Here is a 24,041-nt window from a genome sequence, read left to right on the forward strand (position 1 = left end):
TGCCATTCTCTCCATTTGTTCTCTCTACCTAATGAGTCAATGGGTTCTGCAGATGTCTCTGGTTCCCACCCCTTCCTTTTCCCATTCCTGAAAGGAACCTAGATCAGATGCTTCCCATTGTGAAGCTTTCTAGTTACCTCTCCCTGATTTCATTATATCACCTTTTTAATGAAGTTTGTATGTCATCTCAAGATAAATCCTTTACAATACTTTCTTGAACCCTACTACAAAGTTGCTTAGAGGGCTTCTTATTGTCTATTACATCTAATGCTCCACAGATAATAGTTTTAAGAATTTAATGTTGCAATACTTGTCCCTTCCCTATTTGTTCATTTAATTACTGACTTGTGTACATTGATATAAAGGACATGATTATCAATAGGTGGATATTGCAAAGGCAGTGAATAGAGATCCAAAACCATCTCTCAGTAAGCTCGAGTTTAAAATGAATGTAAAAATATGACATTGATATAAATGTAAAGTTGAAAAATATTACATTTTCCTTCTTTAACATTCTAAACAGTCAATATATAATAACATATTATAATACATAACATATTATTTTATATTATAGTATAATAATCTTATTATATTCTTCCATCTTAAAATCGAAACACTTTTGCTCAGGGAATTAATTAAGACTTAGCCAGGTTTAAAAAGTAATTTGTGATGTGATATATAATACAAATTTATCTTATGCAACTTGATAGTAGATATTTTTCCCATCACACTGCTTAAAGAGGAGCTAAAAGTTTAAGTGATCAAAACTCACTAGAGGATGTGCTGGGCATAGAATTCATTTCAGATTGCTACTTTTCCCTCCAGCTGGATTGTAAAAGGTTGAGGTTAAATTACTTTTACATTTTAAAGTGCACTTTAAAGTGCATTAGCTTCCTAACATTTCTGCCCTGAAATGCTACACTAATTTGATATTTGTCCTATATCCTTTTTCTATCTAATCTAGATAGAAATCTGAGTTGACCTTAATTGTATTTTCTTTACTTTTAAACCACAGTCCTTTATTAGCAATTTTTGGATCATAAATGGAAAATTTTGTCATCTTAAAAATTATTAGATATTTTATTTTAAATTTAGAGGTTTCTTTGAGAAATATAATAATACTGTCAAGTTTAAAATATATAGCATTATTCATTTGTGACTTACGTAAGTAGAAAAGGTTGGACACTGTTTTAGTTAGGTGCATGAAAAATGTACTCTCACCTTCACATAACTCAAGAATGGCTAAAGCAATTTAGTTCAAACTCTCAAACAAGTTCACCTTTGGTCCAAGTTAAAGTTTGAAAAATCTCATCTAAAATGAAATCATGCCTGGAGAAAATTATGACCTAGATAAAAATTTAAAAATCATTCCTTTTTAAAACTTGTTATGTACAATTTTTACTAAATTAAAAAAAATTCACCTTTCTTTCTGCTTATTTAGATGGAAATCAGTTGTTAGTTTTTACATTTGAAGCATCTAATAGTTAATTTTTACTTATATAATATTAGCAAAAACATTTAATTACTCTTCATTGAATTAATAAAATTGGGAATTAAAGCAAAATGTACACATATTATGTGATCCTGTAATTGCTGGATATAATACAATGTTTAATGTCCTACATTTGAATAAGGTTGTCTGGAAGTTTACAAATTTACCCAATTAATTTGCTTATTTAGTGTATTTTTTTAGTACCTGTGATATACTCAGCACTGCTAGCTATTAGGCCTATATAAATGAAAATGACATGATTTTTAGCCTTGAGATATTTAATCTGGTGAGGCAGATATCTAAACAAAGAAAGGCAATCTGGCAAAAATAAATTTACTTCAAGGACACGCATCGATTTTTATCTGAGAGAGCTGGTAAGAATGCTCAGGAATATTTAATCAGGATCTTGAAGGATAAATAGTAGGGTAGTAACATAGAAAGGAAAATCCAGGCAGGAAATAAAGGCTTCGAAATGTGAAAGAGTGAAGCATGCTAAAAAACTATAAAAAGTGGAGAACTTCAGTGTATCTGAAGAATTTTGTGACTGATTTGTGAAAAGCTTGTTTACTAAAGTTATAAAGACATAAATTGAGTTATTTTCCCCAATGCCTTTAGCTTTTCCCAGCTTTTTTTTTTTTAATTTGGTAAATTTGACATGTTACAATTTTTAAATTTAAGGTACACAGCATGTTACTTTGATCACATTTATATATTGTAATATGATTGCCTTTGAGGAAACACTTATCACATTACATTATTATAGTACCATATTATCGACTATATTCATTTTTCTGTGTATTATATCTCTATGACTTTACCACTCATTACCAGTTTGTATCCTGAAACACCATCAATCTTATACTGACACCCCAGTTTCCCGTTATCATTTTACTTTCTGTTTTTTTATAGGTTTGACTTTTTTAGATTCCACACATAAGTGATAACATCTAGTACTTGTCTTTTTCTGCCTGTCTTTTCTCACTCTAGCATAATGTGCTCAAGGTCCATCCATGTTCTTGAAAATGGCAAGATTTCTTCCTTTCTCATGGATGAATAACATTCCATTGTACGTAATACCACATTATTTTTTTTATCCATTCATCATTGAGGGACACTTAAATTGTTTCCATATCTTGGTTATTTTGTATAATGCGGCAGTAAACATGGGTATGCATATATCTCACTGAAATCCTATTTTTATTTCCCTTGGGTATATATGAAGAAGAAGAATTATTGGATCATATGGTGGATCAATTTTTTAATTTTTTGAGGAATCTCCATTTAGTTTTCCATAGTGATTGGACTAATTTACATTTCCACCAACAGTGCGAAATGTACTTTTCACCACATCCTTGCCAACACCTATTAACTCTTTTCTTTTTGATGATAGCCGTTCTAACAGGAGGGAGGTGACATCTCATTGCAGTTTCGATTTTCATTTCCCTGATGACTAGTGATGCTGAACATCTTTTTATGTGCCTGTTTGGCATTTTGATGTTCTCTTGGGAAAAACCTCTATTTAGCTCATTTTTAAATCAAAGTAGGTTTTTTTTTTCTTTTGTTATTTTTTTTAACTTCTTTATATATTTCGGATATTAACCCTTTATCCAGTGTATGGCTTGCAAATATCATCGCCCTGTTTCATTTTGTTGATTGTTTCTTTTGCTGTGCAGAAGATTTTGCATTTGATGTAGTCCTATTGTTGATTTCTGCTTTTGTGGTTTTGACATCATATCCAAAAGAATCACTGCCAAGACCAGTTATCAATGAGTTTCTTCCCTATATTTCCTTCCAGTAGTTATGTGGTATCAGGTCTTAGATCCATTTTTGAGATAATTCTTGTGAGCAATGTGAAATAGGGGTCCATTTTCATTGTTCTGCATGTTTTTCTGTGCTCTCTCTTCTATTTCATTGGTTTATGTGTCTATTTTTTGCCAATATCATATTGTTTTTGAAATCAGAGTGTGATACTTCCAACTTTGTTTTGTTTTTGTTTTTTGTTTTCTCAGGATTGCTTTGGCTATTCTGGGTCTTTTGTGGTTTCACGCAAATTTCAGGTATTGTTTTTTCTGTTTCTGTGAAGAATTTTTTTTGGTATTTTGATGGGGAGTCCATTGAATCTGTAGATGGCTTTGGGTATTATATGGCTGTTTTATGGCCTTGAGTAACAATGCTTATTCTTTGATCCGTGAACACAGGATGTCTTTTCATTTGTTTGTGTCTTCTTCAGTTTCAACAAAGTTTTACACTTTACATTTCACTTCTTTGGTTACATTCATTCCCAAGTATTTCATTGCTTTTGATGCTTTGTGAATAGGATAGTTTGTTTGTTTGTTTTTTAAATTTCCTTTTCCGATGTTTCATTATTAGTGTAAAGGAATGCCACTGATTTCTGTGAGTTGATTTCATAACCTGCCACTTCACTGAAATCATCAATTCCATCAGGTAGGTTTGTTTGTTTGTTTTGTTTTGTTTTTGAGAGAAAGAGGGAGAGAGAGAGTGTGTGAACAGGGCGGGGAAGGGCAGACGAAGAGGGAATCCCCAGCAGGCTGCATGCCTTATGGGGGTCTTGATCCCACAACCCTGAAATCATGACGCAAGCAGAAATCAAGAGTCCATCACTTAACTGACTGAGTCACCCAGGCACCCCGCCCCAGCAGTTTTTTATTGATGCTTTGGGATTTTTTTCTATATATAAAATCATATTTTTGGCAAACAGTGAAATTTTTACTTATTTCCTGATTTGTATGCCTTTTCTTTCTTTGACTTGCCTAATTGCTCTAGCTAGGACTTCTAATACTATATTGAATAGGAATGAGAAGGGTGAGCAACCCTTATCTTTTACCTGATCTCAGAGGAAGTCTTTTCAATTTTTCTCCACTGAGTATAATGTCAGAAGTGGATCTATTGTATATGACCTTTATTATGTTGAGGTATGCTCCTTCTATAACTAATCTATTAAGGGTTTTTATCTTGAAAGGATATTGTATTTTGTTAAATGCTTTCTGTGTGTGTCTATTGATATGATCATGTGATTTTATTTTATTTTATTTTAGTGATGTGATGAAGTACATTAATTGACTTTTGTGTGTATAAGTTAAATCATCTTTGCATGCCAGGGATAAATCCCACTGGGTCATGATGTAAGATTCTTTTGATCTGTTCTTGAAGTTGGTTTGCTAATATTTTGTTGAGAATTTTTGTATCTATATTCATCAGGCGTGTTGGTCTGTAGTGTTGTTGTTGTTATTGTTGTTGTTTTTCTTGTGATATCCTTATCTGGCTTTGTTATGAAGATAATGCTGGTTTCATAGATTGAGTTTGGAAGTGTTCCCTCTTTATCAATATTTTGGAAGTTTTGAGGAGGATTGATGTTAATTCTTCTTTAAATGTTCAGTATAATTCACAAGTGAAACTCTCTGGTCCTAAAGTTTTCTTTGCTGTCGGAGATTTTAATTACTGACTCAATCTCTTGACTCGTCATTTGTCTATTCAGATTTTCTATTTTTTTCTGACTTAGTCTTGGTAGGTTGTGTATTTATGCAAATACATCCATTTCTTCTAGGTATAAGATTTGTTGGCATACAATTGTTCATTGTAGTCTCATCATTATCTGTATTTGTGTAGTATCAGTTGTAATATCTTCTCCATCATTTTTATTTATTTGAAACTTCTCCCTTTTTTCCTTAGTTAAAGGTTTGTCCATTTTGTTTATATTTTCAAAGAAGCAGTTTTTAGTTCTGTTGATCTTTTCCATTGTTTCTCTGATATTTATTTTGTTTATCTCTGCTCTGAGTTTTATTATTTTCTTCTATTATATTTGGTTTTAATTTGTTCCTTTTTTCTAGTTCTTTAAAATGTAAAATTAGGTTATTTTTGGGGTCTTTCTGATTTCTTAATATATGCATACATTTCTATAAGGTAGAAACCTTTCAGAGAAGGTAGTTGGTATGATTTCTAACTTCTTAAATTTACTAAGATTAGTTTCATGGTCTATCATATGGTCTATCCTGGAAAATGTTTTAAATGTACTTAAGAAGAATGTGTTTTTTGCTGCTGACGGATGGACTGTCCTATATATGTCTGTTAGGTCCATTTGTTATAAAGTGTGGCTCAATTGCTATGATGATTTTCTTTCTGGGTGATCTGTCCATTACTGATAAGGAGGTACAGAAACCCCTACTATTATTGTATCATTGTCTCTTTCTCTTTTAAGATCTGTTAGTATTTGCTTAGTATATTTTGGTGCTCAAATTTTGGAACTCTATATATTTGTGATTGTTTTATCTTCTTGATGTACTGACCACTTTATCATTATATAATCACCCTCTTTGTTTCTTGTTACCATTTTTGGCTTGAAGTCTACTTTTTCTAGTAAAAGCATGACTATACCTGCTTTCTTTGCATGAAGTGTCATCTTCTACCCTTTCACTTTGAGTCTGTTTTTCTTTGGAGTTGGAAAGTTTTCTGAAAGCAGCATATAGTTGGGTCTTGTTTTTTTAATCCGTCTGGCCACTTTTTGCTTTTTAACTGATGTGTTCATTCTGTTTACATTTAAGGTGATTGTTGATATATACCATGTTATCTTTCTTTTTACTGCTGCCATGTTATCTTTCTTTTTTTCTAGTTGTTTTGTATCTCCATTTTTCTTTTCCCTAGTGTTAGTACCTTTAAAAGTTGGTGGTTTTCTATGATGATTTGCTCATTTTCTCCTTTTTTTTTTTGTTTTATTTCTTTGCTCTATATTTTTGTCCTGTGGTTTCCATGAAGTTTGTAAAATGCTTCACAGATAAAATGGTCCTCTTTCAGCAGATGATAACAACTTACCTTCATTTGCTCATGTGTTTTTTATCATTTTCTTCCTCCCCTTTTATATTTTTGTTGTCATAAATTATCCCTTTTAATGCTGAGTTTGGTTACCAAGATGCAGTAGCTACATTTTTAATGCTTTTTTTTTCTTTTAACCTTATGCAATAATTAAGTGTTTAACACTCTATTCTAAAAGAGTTACAATTTTCTAATTCTGTTATCACCTCACTCAAAGTTTTGTGGACTTTTTTCTCTTCATTAGATTGAAGAGCTCCTTTCAACATTTCTTATAAGGTAGGCCTAGTAGTGGTGAACTCCCTTAGCTCTTGTTTGTCTGGGAAAAACTTTATTTTTCCTTCATATCTGAAAGATAACTTTATTGGACAGAGAATTCATTGTTGGCAATTTTTAATCTTTAACATATTGAATATATCATTTTACTATCTCCTAGCCCGTACAGTTTCTGCTGTGGGGGTTCCTTTGTTAGTTGCTTTATTATTATTTTTTTTTTTTCTGGTTGCCTTTTAGATTCTTTCTTTATCATTGACTTTGGACAGCTTCAAGTCTCGGAGAGGGTCTTTTTGCATTAAGATAATAAGGTGATCTATTAACCTGTATATCTAGTTCTTTTTCAATATTTAGGAAATTATCAGCTGTTATTTATTTAAATAACCTGTCTGCCCTCTTTTCTTCTTTTCCATCTGTTATACCCATTATTCTTATTTTGGCTCTTCTAATGAAGTCCCATACCTTTCATAGTATTTCTTCACTTTTAAAAATCTTAGTACTCAACTTCTACTTGAATCCTTTCTAGATTCCCCTTTTCCAGACTGCTTATCCTCTTTTCTTTCCAACCTACTCTATTGCCATTTCTTTCTAATCTACTCTTCATCTCATTTATGTGCTCAAAAGATATCATCTTACTAGGTGTTTTGGTCATTAATTTTCTGCTGAAATATATTTTTCAAATTATACCTGAGAAGAAAGTTTTAATCTTGAGTATTGACAAAGGGAAGGTAAATATTAATGGAAGACAGAGATGCAACAGGATATTATAAACCAGAAAAGGGAAATAAATAAATAAATAAAAACTTGACTAACTCAGTAAGATTGAGGCAAAAGCAGAGAAAAAAGGAAAATAAGAAAGCAATACTAACATAAAAAGGAAAAATTCAAATCAAGAATATCACTGTAAGACAAATGTGAACCAATTGTATTTTCCCATTAAAATCAACAGAAAAGCGGGACGCCTGGGTGGCTCAGTGGGTTAAAGCCTCTGCTTTCGGCTCAGGTCATGATCCCAGGGTCCTGGGATCGAGCCCCACATCAGGTTCCATGCTCAGCAGGGAGCCTGCTTCCCTCTCTCTCTCTCTGCCTGCCTCTCTGCCTACTTGTGATCTCTGTCAAAAAAATAAATAAAATCTTAAAAAAAAAAATGAACAGAAAAGCAAATAAAACAATAAAGAGTGAATATTAAAAAGAGTAAGTTAATGCAATGTGTTAAGAAATGTCAAGGCCTTCTTATATGGCAAGAGGTAATACAGATCTCCCATTGAAAACTGAAAATAACAAAGTGGCGGATGAAATTAAAAACAACAACACATTCTTTTATGAACTCAAAAGTTGACAAAAAAAAAAAAAGAAATTCTGAAACAATGGTGAAAAAGAAACCATGTAAGCACAGGACACTGTGATAGACTTTTGCCTTGAGAGCATTTGCTGAATTGCATGGATCTGAGCTCTTTGGGATTTAGTCTAATGGGTGCAAATTACAAATGATAAAGTTCAAATACTGTCCAAGACAGGGTGTCTAGAAGGGATATTCTTATAAATTTAAGACCCCAAAAGTCCACACTTAAACTGAAAATGTTTATTGGAAAACTAAATCAGTGATTTATCAAGAAAAACCTACAAGATTATATCAGTACAGGCTGAAAAGACATACAATAAAGTTCAGTAGCCAAGGCTACTAAAGCCTACAGGCAGCAAAAGAAAAAATCAACTAGATTTTATTAAAATCATTTGACTAAAGATCAAGTGAATTTGAAACCAGTGGTTCTCAACACCAGTAGCAACATGTTAAAATTCTCCAGATAGGGGTGCCTGGGTGGCTCAGTGTGTTAAAGCCTCTACCTTCAGCTCAGGTCATGATCTCAGGGTCCTGGGGTCTAGCCCTGCATCAAGCTCTCTGCTCAGCGGGGAGCCTGCTTCCCCCTCTCTCTCTCTGCCTACTTGTGATCTCTGTCAAATAAATAAATAAAATTTATAAAAAAAATATTCTCTAGATAATTTAAATAAAAACTTAAAAGAATTAAAAAAAAAAACAATTCTCCAGATAGCTTTCTAAAAATCTCAGTGCCTCCTACGTTCCAACTAGAGACAGAGGGGTGTCAAAATTTCTAAGGGTAGTGATATTTTAAAGTATTTCAGGTGATTTGAATGTGGAGTAGAGGTTGAAATCAATATTCTAAATAAATAAATTACAAACCTAAATTTAATTAAATTGAAATCTGGGCAGTGGTATATATCTAAAATTTTTGTTGATGACATAAGCAGAGAGAGAGAGAGATGATAAAATATACAAATTTAATAAAGTATCTAGATGAAGATAAATATACAAAAAACAAGAATGTACCCAACACTAGTTATATGGAGGTAACTCCTTAAAGAATAGCTAAACTAATAAACAAATTTTTACATGTAAAGGTATTAATATATATGTATTAATTATCTCAAAAATTTACACATATAAGTAAATTTCAATTAATGTTTCCTAGAGGGGCTCAATGAGAGTCAAAAAAAGAAAATAGACTATAGTAAGAAAAAAAGAAAATGAAAAGGAGAAGAATCAACTTGCTTCATCCTCCTCCTCCTCCATCCCCATTTAAAACAGGGTGTGGAGTTAATCAAAGGGATTTAGAGGTCATTTCTTAAAATATCTCCTATATGTAAGAAAATTAAGACCAGTTGATTTTGGATTATTTTTTCTAGGAAAAGGAAGGACTAGATTTAGGACTAGAACTCAGGTTTCCCTATTTAGATTTTAAAGTTGAAGAAATATTGATGGGGGAAAACATGATTTGATAACGATATTTTTGTATATGATTCTCAGGACTAGAAACAAAGGACTTTTTTTTTTTAATCAGTTTAGTTCTACAAGATTAAAGAAGTAAAAACATTAGAATAACTTGAATATCCTTATATTGACTTTGGGTCTTAAAATTATATCATAAAATATGACTCAGATATTTCCATATAACTCATCTTTTTTAATATTTGCTTACTTTAAATTCAATCTATATAATTTTTAAAGTAAATGCTGTTGATTAATTTGATCTAAATTTTAAGAGACTACTTAATTCTCTCTCTCTCTCTCTCTCTATATATATATATATGTATAGATTGTCTTTCCTAGAAAATCTTACATGTTAAGTACTCACATATATCAAAGGCAGTTCTTTTTTTTTTTTTGATATTTTATTTATTTATTTGGCAGACAGAGATCACAAGTAGGCAGAGAGGCAGGCAGAGAGAGAGGGGGGAGCAGGCTCCCTGCTGAGCAGAGAGCCTGACACGGGGCTTGATCCCAGGACCCCAGGATCATGACCTGAGCTGAAGGCAGAGGCTTTAACCCACTGAGCCACCCAGGCGCCCCTCAAAGGCAGTTCTTATGTGCAGTTCTTCATCTCAGATCTGTCAACATGGATAAACTGCATCATTTTTGATAACTGGAAACTTAGCCACATCATTAATAAAAACTGGACTAATATGAGGATTACATTTTGGAGTCTGCAGTTCCCTTTTCTATAACACACACCTATATTTGTATTTGGATAGGGTTTAAGTTTTTATTGAAGTAAATTTGATGTGTAATATCCTGTTATTCAGGAGTAAATTATAGTGATTCAATATTTTTATACATTACAAAATGATCCCCATGAGAAGTCTAGTTACCACCCGTCACTGTAAAATGTTATTACAATGTTACTGACTATATTTCCTATGTTGTACATTACATTGTCACGACTTATTTATTTTATAATTGGAAATTTATATTCCTTAATCTTTACTTATTTCACCTACCCCTCAACCCCTTCCACCTGTGGTAACTAACAGTTTGTTCCTTGTACCTATGAGTCTGTTTCTCTTTTGTTTTTTAGATTTCACATAGAATTGAAATCATATGGCATTTCTCTTTCTGTCTGATTTATTTCCTTTAACATAAGTCTATCCATGTTGTCACAAAGGGCAAGATTTCATTCTTTCTTATGGTTGAGTAATATTCCTATCCATCTATCTCTTTTTCTCTCTTTATCATCTATCTTTCTACCTATATCTATCTTCTTTATCCATTCCACTCATTTGTGGTTCAATACTTATTTTGATTACATAACTGAGCTAGTATAAACAGTACCACAGTGAATACAGATGTGCACATATCATTTCAAAGTATTGTTTTCATTTTCTTTCGATAAATACTCAGAAGTGAAATTTCTGAGTTATATGGTTCTTTCTTTCTTTCTTTCTTTCTTTTTTTTTTTTTTTTTTGAGTACCCTCCATACTCTTCTCCATAGTGGCTGTACGCATTTACATACCCAATGACATGGGAATTTGCCAGATCCTCACCAACATTTGTTATTTTTGGTAATAGTCTATTTGACAGGTTTGAGGTGATATCTCATTGTGATTTTGATTTGCATTTCTATGATGATTAGTGATGTTGAGCATCTTTTAATGTATTTGTTGGTCATTTGCATGGTTTCTTTGGAAAATATATATTTAATTTATGATCACACAGCCTAACTAGGGGCTGGCTCCCAAGACTCTGGGATCATGACCCAAGCCAAAGGCATACAGTTAACCAACTGAGGTGACTGCCCACTTTTAAATTGTTTTTTACATTAAGTTGTGTAAGTTCCTTTTTTTTTTTAACCCCTTATTGGATGTGTGATTTGCTGGTATCTTCTATTTAGTAAGTTGCTTTTCTTTTTGTTTTGTTTTCTTGATTGTTTTCTTCACTGTTTGAAAGTTTTTTAGTTTAATATAATCCCATTTGTTTATTTTAGCTTTTGTTGCCTTTGTCTGGGTTCAACAAAATTGTTAAGACCAATGTCAAGGAGTTACTGCCTATGATTTCTCTTGAGATTTTTATGGTTTCCAGTCTTATATATGTCTTTAATGCATTTGGGATTTATTTTCATATATGGAGTAAGGTAGTGGTCCATTTTTATTCTTTTGCATGAGGCTTTCCAGTTTTCTCAACACAAAGAGCAAATCAAATTACTTAGACATAAAATGGAAACACAATTTTCAAAAAGGTATGGGACACAAGACAAACAGTTCTAAATAGGGAGTTCATTATTAACACAGGCCTTCTCCAAAAGGAGATGTTACAACTGACGCTGCAGAAATACATAGAATAAAAGATTAATACGAACATTATCCAATATGTTAACATATAGGATAATCTAGAAAAATGGGTAAATTCCTAGAAACACACTACTTTCCAAGACTAAACACAAAGATACAAAGTCGAATAGACTAATTACAAGTATTGAAATTGATCCAGTAATTTAAAAAACTCCCCTGAAACTAACATCCAGGACCGTAAGAGTCACAAGTAATGTTATAAAATCCATTTTCCCTTAAGTAATGCAGGTATTTTTATTTTTATAAGTGGAGATATTTATACATTAAGCAAGTGACAAAGCTGGAAATAGAAACCAACTTCATAACTGTTATTTGGTTCCCTTTCTGGTAACCTAATTGTTTCATTCTCTCTGCTTGAACATCTAGTGTCACCATATAATTAAGTGTAATATGGATGTTTGTATTTTGAAATATATCACTTTTGAAAATTTTAATGTTATTTTTCAATAGCCTAAACTATAATATGTCAGAAAACTTAAAAGCAAGTAGAGATGTCTGAGTAATCTAAGATTTTATAATTTTCATTCCTAAAGTTCATGTTCTTTTTTTTTTTTTAATATGAAAAAATCCTCCACGTTTTTACTTAGAAACTATTCAGAAACAGGGGCACCTGGGTGGTCCAGTAGGTTAAGCCTCTTCCTTCAGCTCAGGTCATGATCTCAGGTCCTGGGATGGAGCCCTGCATCGGACTCTCCGCTCATCGGGGAGCCTGCTTCCCCCCTCTCTCTGCCTGCCTCTTTGCCTACTTGTGATTTCTGTCACTCTGTCAAATAAATAAATAATATCTTAAAAGAAAAAAAAGAAAAAAAGGAAGAAACTATTCAGAAACAGATCCACGCAGCTTGCTTATGTGACTTCCTCACTGAAAAGTCTTAGTGATAGACTTTCAGGTAGACAGAAAGGACTGGTTGTAGGAGTCACAATAATTATATCAACAGATAAAAATAAAGTTATAGTGAGATGTAACTGTTGGATGCTCCCTCCCAATGTTAACAGCTGAAATGACACCTCAATAAAATATATCTGAAGTAACAGCTCAGTCATTCTCAGCAGGTCCCATGTAATACATGGGCAAATACCTTTATACTCAATATATTATAAAGATAATATGTACATCAACTGAACCAAGAAAAGGTGAAATTATAATTATTTTAAAGTGCAGAGTAGCTTATTTTTTACTTTTAAAAATCTTCCATAGGACATAATTAGAACAAAACCTTTTTATAAAATATAAAGTGAGTCAAAATTAGTTTGTTCAGAATGAATCCCTTTAAAAATTTTTCCCTACCAGGGGCATCGGGGTGGCTCATGGGTTAAAGCTTCTGCCTTTGGCTCAAGTTATGATCTCGGGGTCCTGGGATCGAGCCTCACATCAAGCCCCACCTCAGGATCTCTGCTCAGCAGGGGGCCTGCTTCTCCCCCCCCCACCCCACCCCGCCTGCCTCTCTGTCTACTTGTGATCTCTCTGTGTCAAATAAATAAATAAAATCTTTAAAAAAATTTTTTTTCCCTACCAATGTTAAATGAATATGAATGAAGAGGGATTTTCTTTTGTAATCTTTTATAAGGAAAAAGGAAACACATAATTTGAGATTATATACCCACTGAGGAATCTTTTTTTTTTTTTTTTTAATTTTCCTTTACTAGCTTGGTAGGTTTCAATGTTTACTGTGGCTAAGAATCTCCTGGTTGTAAGGCTAAAGAGCCCCTCCAGAGATTCAAAGTTAATAGACTTGGTGTTTTATAAACATGGGTACGTGTGGTCTTCAGACTGCATCTGGGAAATGCTTACTGCCAATAAATCTCCATGAACTCCCAGAGGTACCATGGACATGCAAAAGTCCCTTTGGAATTCTGATCTCTGAAACTAATAAATAGGAAGAAATAATATAATGGGGATTAAGATTTTGGGGGAAAGGTAATAAAAGGGAAAAACAAGAATTGCAGTGAGAGTTCACATTGGATTTTTATTTTTTTTATTTCTATCCCGGGAAATACACAAACATATACTTTAAAAATGTTTAAGCTTTTTGCCCTTTCCATTTTTGTTATGTTGCCATTCATTTTTTGTGATAAATAATTATATTAATTATAATCCCTAGGCTGTGTTTCAACCTTAAACAAACAAACAAACAAAAAAAAGGTAGGGGAGGGCAGCACTGTAGAGTGTGATTGCAGTATTGCTGAGAGATTTGTCCAATTTATTGTATTTTCTCCCCTTCCCTCTTAGAATTTTAATAATATGGATGTAATTCACGTGGATTATAAGATTCCTCTTTCTCATATAATTTTTGTTTGTTTGAAGTCATCTTAGGGCTGACTTTTAGTGATAATCAGTTGCTAAAGAATTTGGGTTTATCCAAACTTTTTCTGTGTGAGCAAAGCCTATTTTTTTGGGAAAAGAAAGAAAGGAAGAAAGAAATGACAGCAGAACTGTTTCTGTAATGGCCAGTTGAAACAAGCAATCCACTTCTGTCTTTCTAATTACTCCTGAGTCTGTTGAGTTTTAGCGTGGTGTGCTTATCAGTGCTCTCGGGCGCTTGTTTAATTGGGTGACAAATGGAAGAATATGACAGTTTCAGTATGAAAGTTAAGCTAGTCTGTGCACAGGCATTAGTTGTCCTATTATAAAAAAGATAACTGAAGTCAGAGCTTTTGATATGCTTAAACAATTCAGAAATATTCAACATTGCTGAAACTTCAAAAGGCTATAATAAAAAGTTTTATATTTTTAATCATAAGCAGTAAGAAATGTTTTAATAAGTAGTTCAGGATAGTTGTATTAAATATGGAACTTTAGAGGAGTAATACAAAAATTTTGGGGAAGGTAGTTTTTAAAACAGCAGGAGCTGTGGGAAATGATATGGTATACTCTACTGCTCCTGAATTGAAAGAGAATGTAAAAAATAAAAATAATGAAATAGTTTGATTATATTTAACCACAAAAGAAGTCTATATCTAACAAGGTGTCTTGCTTCACTATCCCAGTATGGCAGAGCATTTGATGGTTGGCATTTTGACAGTGACAGATTGTCCCAGACTGTGCTTTGTGTGCACTGCTAGCCCTGATGGATTGGCAGTACCCTTGATTCTGCTGCCATCATTCTCCAGTGTGGTGTTAGGTTCTTTTATTTCGGTACTTGACATTTGCATCTGCACATTTTTTAGTTACTTTGTCAAAGGGAAGCAAAAGAGATAATTCAATTGATATATTTTTATATCATCTGGAGCATCAGTTCTCAATTAACTGCTTGACTGAGATTCCAGATGAGTAGCAAATGGGCAGAATGGGTAGATTTAGAAATATACTGATAAAATAAATTATAAAGTGGAAATTAATGAAGTGGAAGGCTCTGTATAGTGTAATTCTTTGATCACTCATCCTGGCAACAGATCTTGTTTGTAAACTTGGTCGCATTTGCTCATTTGTAGGTTAGAGTAGATAACATCTTTGGTATGTTCAATCTAACTGCTTCTTTTCTTATTCCATCAAAAAAGAAACACGTAGAGGTATATTTTGGAGTAGTTGGATCTTGAGATACAGAAAGGATTTGGAAAAGAAATAAGAAAAACCATAAGGAATTGCCCATGCATGTACTTCTGCAATTAGAGATGATTGTCTCCAGGGGGAAGACAATACAGGCTGAGGACCCTATCCTCATTCCAGCTCTTTGTCATATTAAATTTAGCCTTTCATGAAAATCCTAGTTTTGTATTTTTATTTAAAAAAGGATAGCTAACAACCTTGTGGTTGAAAATGATTACAAAATACTATTAGTTTTATATGATGATGTATTTGCAATAGCTCCCCCCTAAAAAAATTGGATTCTGAACTTAGATTTAGAAATAGTTGTTTTCTTTTTTCTTTTTCTTTTTCTTTTTTTATTTTTTTTTTTGACCATCGTGTTTCAAAATTGGTAGTCATTTGAAGTAGGTTCAGTAACTAAAAGGCAATGAGATTGCAATTCATAAAATAAACAAAGACTATAAAATCATTTTAAAATATTTCACTTCCGTTTGTTTTTGTCTCTAAAATAGATATAACACATGAATGTCAACTTGGAATGAATATATATATATATATATATATATATATATATATATATATATAGAAAAAAACCCATGGCCCTCTGGCTCCTGAATTCCCTTGGATGTAATTTCTCTGGTCTAGGGGGAAGAGGTGTTAAGTCCAAGTGGGTAGTAACACCTGCATTGCCTGTCTAATGGCTCTCACCAGAAAGCAGGCAACATGCCACGGTCCTGAACCAGGTTGCAATCTGTTTGTTGTTTGTAACTGCCCTGGAGCAGTGAAACTTCACTTCAGGCTTTTTTTTTTTTTTTTTTTTTTTTAAATATTGACTACATCAGAAAACTCTATACCAACTCTAGTCTAATAACAATATTCCCTCAGACTTCACGTAATGAAGTACAAGGTTACCATTTATGTAACATGATCAGTTAGAGCAACCACAAATGTAGCTTTTAGGAAAGTGTCCATTTTCTAAGTGCATATATATGTAGTTAGGAACCTAATGGAAGGAAACCTTTTTAGATATATAGTTTCTTCCAATTGCTGTGCGTCATTTAAGAAATAAATCAAAACAGCCTCTGTAGGAGTGAGCTTAAAGATTTGGCACCTTCAAGACCAATCAAGTGCTATGTATTCAGATTCCATGGTAACCATGGTTTGAGCACAAAGGAGTCCTGATGCTATTTGGCAACCTTGTTGTGACTAAATTCTATCCAGTTTACCTTACTCCACATCAAACTGAATAGACGCATTAAGAACTTGAGAAAATTCCTTTTTTCTATCCTCAGGCTTAATTTTATATTTTAATGTGCTCAAAGGACATACACAGTCTCTCTCAACAGGTTTAACCGTGGGCACTTGTGTATGCTTTTGATGGAGGGTAATTTATGGGGTATGAAAAAAATCAGTCAGTCATTATAGACCTGCCTAGACTCATGGGGGCAAGTGTAAGTGAAAACTGTACAGAGGCAGCTGCTCTCCAAGAGCAATTTTTTTTTTTTTTTGAAGATCTGGTGTCAAAATGGTATATTATATGTACAGAGATCAATCTTAAAGGATACAGAATGCTGTTCGGAACAGCAAACATTCAACCCATGTAAGTCCTCACGTGTGACTTTGAGGTGATCTGGTAACATTAGGCCTATAGTTCACATTTCACCTCTGCTGATCACAGAGCTTTGGAAAATCTCAAAAACCCACATAAATGGACACACTCCGCCCCCACTGAGTTGTGCAAACACAAAGGCTGGGTGTACTTTCAGACTGCAGTCCCACCATGGAGGCACAGGTGGGAGTCAAAACCATCACGCTATGCTATGGGCCGCCTTCACAAGAACAGGCCACGTCCATGACAGAGGCTTAGAACACACCCGAGACTCTGTTTTGTCCCTGAATAAAATGTGTGCCCCGTCTTTTATATTACTCTCTTCACACTTTAATAGTTTATTTCACATGCTATGTTTTGATCTACATTCTGTCTCATCCCTTTCATTTTACAAATTCATAGTTCTATTGTTTATTTTGTACATGCTTTATGAATATACCTAACTTAATACTGTTTATAATCATACATTTTATCCTCATGTTTCAAGTATCGCTTCTTCTCCTGGAGAATAAACTCTAGATGGCTTTTAAAAATGCAATCTTATAAATGGATGATTCTAATATTTAGAAGTATGTTATTTATTGAAGTTATGGGGAATAGAATTAGGAAAAATAGTTTTCAGCAGAAAGTCATTTGCATTGATAAATAATTCAACAATGGTGTTTGCTCCTTTATACTGAATCTGTATTTGACTCGTGTTTGTGCTTTTCATGTAAATATATGAGTCATCTAGGCATTGATTATATATCATGTACTATTTTAAACTTCTATTAAATGGTTAGAGCAGGTTCAAGAAACATTGACAATGCCAAATATATTTTAAATCATGATATTAATTGTGTGTAATGGACTAAGTGTAATGTGTATTATTGTGTGAAGAAGCAATTAAATTTAGTATTGATATACCCACATATTTTTCACTTGACAGAGCATTTTGTATATGAATTTATACTTTTTTCCACAAAACTTACTAAAAGTAATAAAGCAATTTTAAAAGTAAAGGAAGTCCTTGCTTCTAGAATATCTTTATTCTAATATGGACATTTCATATGCTTTTTGTAATTAATAATACATTTGAAAATTCTTTCCTAACTAAATATTAAGCCCCAGAAATATTGCAACATGATAGAGAACTCAGACTACATTAAATTGCAGTTTGATGTTAAGTGCTCAGTAAAATGGTGAAATGAGAATTAATGACCAGTAGGAAAAAAAAATTAATGGTAAAAGTATCTTTAAACTCAGTATTCATATTTGAAAAAAACAGAAATGATACATGTATGTAATTGTTAATTATTATGTATAATTTATAATCAAGTATTATATAATGTCATATAATTATATATCATAAATGATGAATATCATGATGGAATTACATATATTTAATTATAATGTATATAATATCTAAAACTTACATAGTTACATATATAAAATTTATATGTTTTAGTATCCTGTCATGATACAATTATCATATGTTATTGGTTATAAAATATATATTATATCATACATAAATTTTTATATATATACACACATTTATATATACACACACATTATATATATATAATATATATATATAATGCTAATACTAAATGTGTTTATATATATATATATAATGTGTGTGTATATATATAAACACATTTAGTATTAGCATTTTCTAAAGGTTTTTGTTACTTTGATAGCTTTAACCATATACAACTGTAAAAGATCCTATATTAGGACATGATAAAAATTAATCAACACTTGTACTTTACTATTTAAATGTCTAATGTCTAATGTAAAGTAATATAAGAATATGTGGGAAGTTATATTTCAAGTCATTAATACATTAATATTTAGAATAAAAAGTTCAACCAGTTTGTGGCACAACTATGAAATTCATTTTTGGTAGAGTCAACATGTCTCTTGAAATGTTTGTACAATGAATTGGCTTTTATTATTTTCTTTTCATCTTCATTTTTAATTATTATTGAAAAATACAAAATTAGTGGGGACTTATTTATTAGTGTTGACCCTTGTAAGACATGCAGGGGCCTTAAATATAAAACAGTTGAAAATAAGGGGTTTGCATTATTGACAGTGCTAGAGTTTGTGAATTTTAATATTAAATTAGACAATTATCAATGAATTCAGTTGTGAATGATAAAGAATAAAATAAAATTATATATAGGACATGCTAGATTTTTTATTATGTATTGTGAAAGGTGCCAGATTAAAGCAATATAGATATATAGGTATAGTCAAGCCTCTAAATATGTAAGACCATCATTTAAATCTCCTGCATTGATTCTCAGCGACACAGCAACAATGTAACTGAAGGTCTGTACTGAGATGGACTACTAACATTTATCCTCTTTCAAAAGTTAAGTGTTAGAAGATTACCTTCCAATTTCCAAAATCTTATGTCAATAAGTGTGTACCTAAAGTCAATTTTATTTTAAAATTTTCCTTAAAATTACAAATACTGGAGTTTGTTTATATTATTGTGGTGTGTGTGTGTGTGTGTTGGTGGACAATAGTTAAACTACATGATAGGACAACATGAAGATTTGAATTACCTTAAACCCTAAGTCTTTCCTTCAATGACTTTAATCTTCTTTTTATCCTTTTGTTAATAATCATTTATATTTAAATATCATTTATACAGACACACATACATGTATATTATATACATATAATATACAAATGATATTTAAACATAAATTACATACATATCTAGATATAGATATAGATATAGATATATCAACATAAGAAATGATTTCCCTGAACAAAATAAGGGATGGTCAGTATCACCATGAGAGAACAGTCGTGGGGAGTATACAACATAGGTGTAGTGTTAGAGAAAAAGTATTTCTTTGCTCATGTTAAACTGCATTTCCAACTCTTGCTATGTCCTCGTAGTCAATATTCATTATTCTGAAGATCTTGGTATTAACAAACTATGACAGAGTTGTCATAATACGAATTATATATTCACTTACTGCATCTCAGCTGACATATCTGTCTTTTTGTCTTTGATTATTACCTGTAAGTTTTTGACATCCAAGTGAGTAATCCCATCTTTGACATAACTTCTAAGAAATAGATCTGCATGGTCACTCCTTCTATTGGATGTTTCCAATGGAGAATGTTATTCCTTCAGGAGTCAGAATGCTCAAAACCAAGTTCTCTTACATGCTCTCCACAGTGGAGCCTAGTAGCAACATATCTTACTTACTGTTATCACTTATGCTGGAAACCTCAATTGCCTTTCCCTCTCTCCATTGTGTATATTTTCAGTGTTTCATAATCTCACCAGATCTGTTTTTCATAGTCCATCTTCTGCAGATAAATCTTATTGCCACTGCTTCATACAGGCCTTTATCATCTAGATAATGGCCTTAATGTCTTCCTTAATGTCTTCCTTGTTATGATTTTCCCCTTAATCTCTCACCTTCTCTTTCTCTTAATCAATGCCCGTGGGCTTATACAAGAACCTAATATGTGAGGTGAATACTATAGTGAACAAAGTAGGCAGTATTTCCTGTGCTCAAGGAGCTTGCATTCCAATGAGAAGTGTCAGGTAATCGTGATAAATGAGTAAGTTATACAGCATGTTAGAAGCTGATAACTACTGTGGAAAATGTAGAACAAGGAAAGGAGGAACAGAAATAATGGTTGAAAGATAACTAACTAAATAAATAAAGTGTGGGGAGGTGTATTCATTTAAAATAGGTTAGTCCAGGGAGTCCTAAGAGAGTGACATTTGAACAAAGACTTGAAAAGTGTGAGAAACAGTGAGCTTAAAAATATTTTGAGGAAGAGCATTCCAGATACAGGAAGAGTACACCAGAAATTCTGAGTCAGAAAGATAATGAACATGTTCAAGGAACAGCCAAGAGCCTGTGTGGTTGGGGCAAAGTAAACAAGGAAAAGAGGAGAGGCATGAGTTCAGGGAAGTAACAGGGATAACTTGATAATGTGGCATTATTTTAGTTCTAGAAGGGCTCTGACTTTTACGTTCAGCAAGATGGAAGACCCTCGTGGAGTTGTGAATGCTGAAATTATCTGAATTATTTTTTGCAAACCATTCTGGTTGTTGAATGGAGAGTATCTTTTTAAAATGCAAGGATCATTACAATATTCACCCACTTTAAAATATGTTTTTTTAAGTCATACTGAGAACAAACTTCCAGTTTCCCATAATTGACCATACCCCCCCATCTTCTGATGCTATACATCCCAAGACACCCATTGGAAATATCAATCTGCAATATGTGATTCCCTACTTAGCTGCTAAGACTGAGCACAACAAACTACAACTTCATAAAAATGGGAAAAAAATACAAGTGGGAGTCATTAAAGAGTACTTTCTGTGGATGTTTGAAAATGTGCTTCATCCTGAGGAGAGATAAAATCAATTAGTCAAAGAGGAGAAATGAGGGATAAGGATGGAGGATGTTGTATAAGCCAAGGCATAGAATTAAGAATGTCCAGTTGGACAGCGATGTACACCTGTTGGGGGAGAAATGGGACAGAAGCCAAGCAGGAGAGTCTGGACTTTGATGGTACCATATAAGACAGGAAAACTATAGATTTTTAAGTAGAATAAAATAATAGAATCCATTTTTAGACAGTAGCCTGACAGGTCTGATTTATTGAGGAGAAATGAACAAACAAAAAACAATTCTCGTATGAGTCAAAACTTGCTATCTAAAGGAACATGCCCTTGTCATATCTTGGGTAAAATCAATGACCTTAGGTGAGTGATGCTTTTGACCAAAGAGGGCTTCTGTTATTTTCCCAGAAGATTTATGCCTGGCCAAAGGGAAGAAAATGGAATTGAAGACAAAGGGAATTATTTGTCTTCTCTGGGCTTCAGTGTGTGTATTGTTGGTATGATTCAGATCCTGGGCCTTTCAGTGATGTTTACCGTCAGACGTATAATATCAGTGGGTGACAACTACATTGAGCCAAAAGAACATGGTAAACTCTGATTTATATAATAAAGTGGATGTTTTGTTTGTCAGGTAACAGAAACACGGACTGGTCCTCTTGGCTGCAGTAACTATGACAACCTAGATTCTGTCAGTTCTGTTCTGGTTCAGAGTCCTGAGAATAAGATTCAGTTGCAAGGTATGTGGCTAAAATTTCATTAATTCTCTATCAGTCTGGATAACAACTATCCAGTTGTGATCTTTTTCTTCTTCTTCTTCTTCATCTTTTTGTTGTTGTTTTAAACAAGCTGTATATGCAGTACTAGGCTGTTAAAATTCTCATAAAAGGCTAATTTCCTAATTTTTAAGTGATACTAACATTCTAGGAAATGTCAAAACTCACTTTACTTCTTCAAATAGGTAATTTATTTGAAAATGTATCCTGATAATATTTTTACTTCTATAGAGTAATCATTGTCTCAGTATGGAGCAGTTTTTCATAGGTCTGTCTGGGTTTTGACTTTTTCCTTAGATTCTAGTAAAAATAACTATACTTATGCACACTGTAGCATGAACTGTTGACATTTTAAATAGAACCTAATATGGTAGCTAGAACTGTGCTTATCTTCTGATAGAAAAATTTGAGAATATATTAACAAAGTATTTATATTTCCATTACAAAGATGGATTATGTGATAATAATGATAAATTACCTTTTTTTCTATTCCTATATTTTGTTAGATAGTTCAATAGAGGATTTTTAAATAATTTGTAACAGATGTACAGATGTATATTGCCCACAAATAGGTTATTGGTGTGTGTACTTATTCATTACAAGTACAGAAGGTTATGAATACACATGTTTAAAGATGTACTAGTTGAAGAAGTTCAGAGAAGTCTTTGATGACACCTTGTCTAAGTTAAGGTGACTGATCAAAGGGATAATTTTGAGTTATTCCTCTCTAATCTACCTTTTCTCTTGCTTACCTTTTCTAATTGGATAAGTTAAAGCTACATTTACATTATTCAGTTTTACATAAGAAAGTTTAGAAGTTCTAGAAAGTGTAGGCACCTGGGTGGTTCAGTGGATTAAGCCTCTGCCTTTGGCTCAGGTCATGATCTCAGAGTCCTGAGATCCAGCTCCGCATCAGGCTCTCTGCTCAGTTGGGAGCCTGCTCCTCACTCCCCGCCTGCCTCTTTGCCTACTTGTGATCTCTTTCTGTCAAATAAATAAATAAAAATCTTTAAAAAAGATTTTTATTTATTTATTTGACAGAGAGAGATCACAAGTAGGCAAAGAGGTAGAGAGAGATAGGAGGAAGCAGGCTCCCTGCTGAGCAGAGAACCCGATGCGGGGCTAGATTCCAGGACCCTGAGATCATGACCTGAGCTGAAGGCAGAGGCTTAACCACTGAGCCACCCAGGTCCCCCATAAAATCTTAAAAAAAAAAAAAGGAAAAAAAAAAAGGAGTTCAGAAATTCTATATTTTACCTCAACTTTTCAATTTGGAAAAATGTAACAGCTTTGGGTTATTTAAATTTATGATAAATAATAAATGAATCTCATCTAGTTTGAATTGTATACAAATTACAAAGGAAGTGCTTAAAAATTTAAAGTTTAAATGCCATCTAATTTCTCCTTATCAATCTTAGATTTAGAGTTCTTGAAATATTTTTCTAATTTAAGCAAATGCAGTCTAATTCTTTATTGCTTACTCCTTTTTAAATGTATAGATCAATTTGTCCTCAGAATATTAAGTTTCATCAAAAAATATAAAGACTACTTATATCAAAAAGGCATTTATTTAATTGATTTATTCAAATTTATTAACATGAATTTTTAAAATTTTTACTATTTGTGAAGCACAGTGCTTAGTTTTCAGAATATTATAGTATAAAAACAAAGCTCAATCTCTTCTATATGTTGAAAAAAATTAACACAGAAATAAGTGAAGCAACACTTTTCTTTTGAATAATTATTGTGTCTATTTTTTTTCAATTTATGTGAGTAATGCAGTTATCGGCACATCTATTTTTTTGGTTTTTTTTTTTTCTATTCTTTTGGCTTATAATTTCAATTGTCTATTACAAATTTATTAGTATCCTTTTGGTACAAAGACCTTTCCAAAATAATCTCAGGAAATCAATATTATACTCCTCAACTTCCCATGTGTTCTCTCTTAATCTTCATCTATATTTATAGTCTAAGCATTTATGTTGATTCACATTTTCAACCCTACTGTTAATAGCAGTCCTTCTCC

General features: G+C 32.6%; 1 protein-coding gene across 2 annotated transcripts in view; it reads left to right on the forward strand.

Annotated features, from left to right (window-relative positions):
- The window catches only part of LOC111151092 (BMP/retinoic acid inducible neural specific 3), a 390,590-nt gene that overhangs the window by 236,672 nt on the left and 129,877 nt on the right, over positions 1 to 24,041 (forward strand). For both annotated transcript variants that reach the window (XM_022508861.1, XM_022508862.1), the window contains one exon: positions 21,874 to 21,979. In XM_022508861.1, the coding sequence (XP_022364569.1) occupies positions 21,874 to 21,979 (106 nt within the window). The remainder of the gene's footprint in view (positions 1 to 21,873; positions 21,980 to 24,041) is intronic.

Source organism: Enhydra lutris, unplaced genomic scaffold (assembly GCF_002288905.1).
Source record: "Enhydra lutris kenyoni isolate GAN:26980312 unplaced genomic scaffold, ASM228890v2 scaffoldscaffold25, whole genome shotgun sequence".
Lineage (NCBI taxonomy): Eukaryota > Metazoa > Chordata > Mammalia > Carnivora > Mustelidae > Enhydra > Enhydra lutris.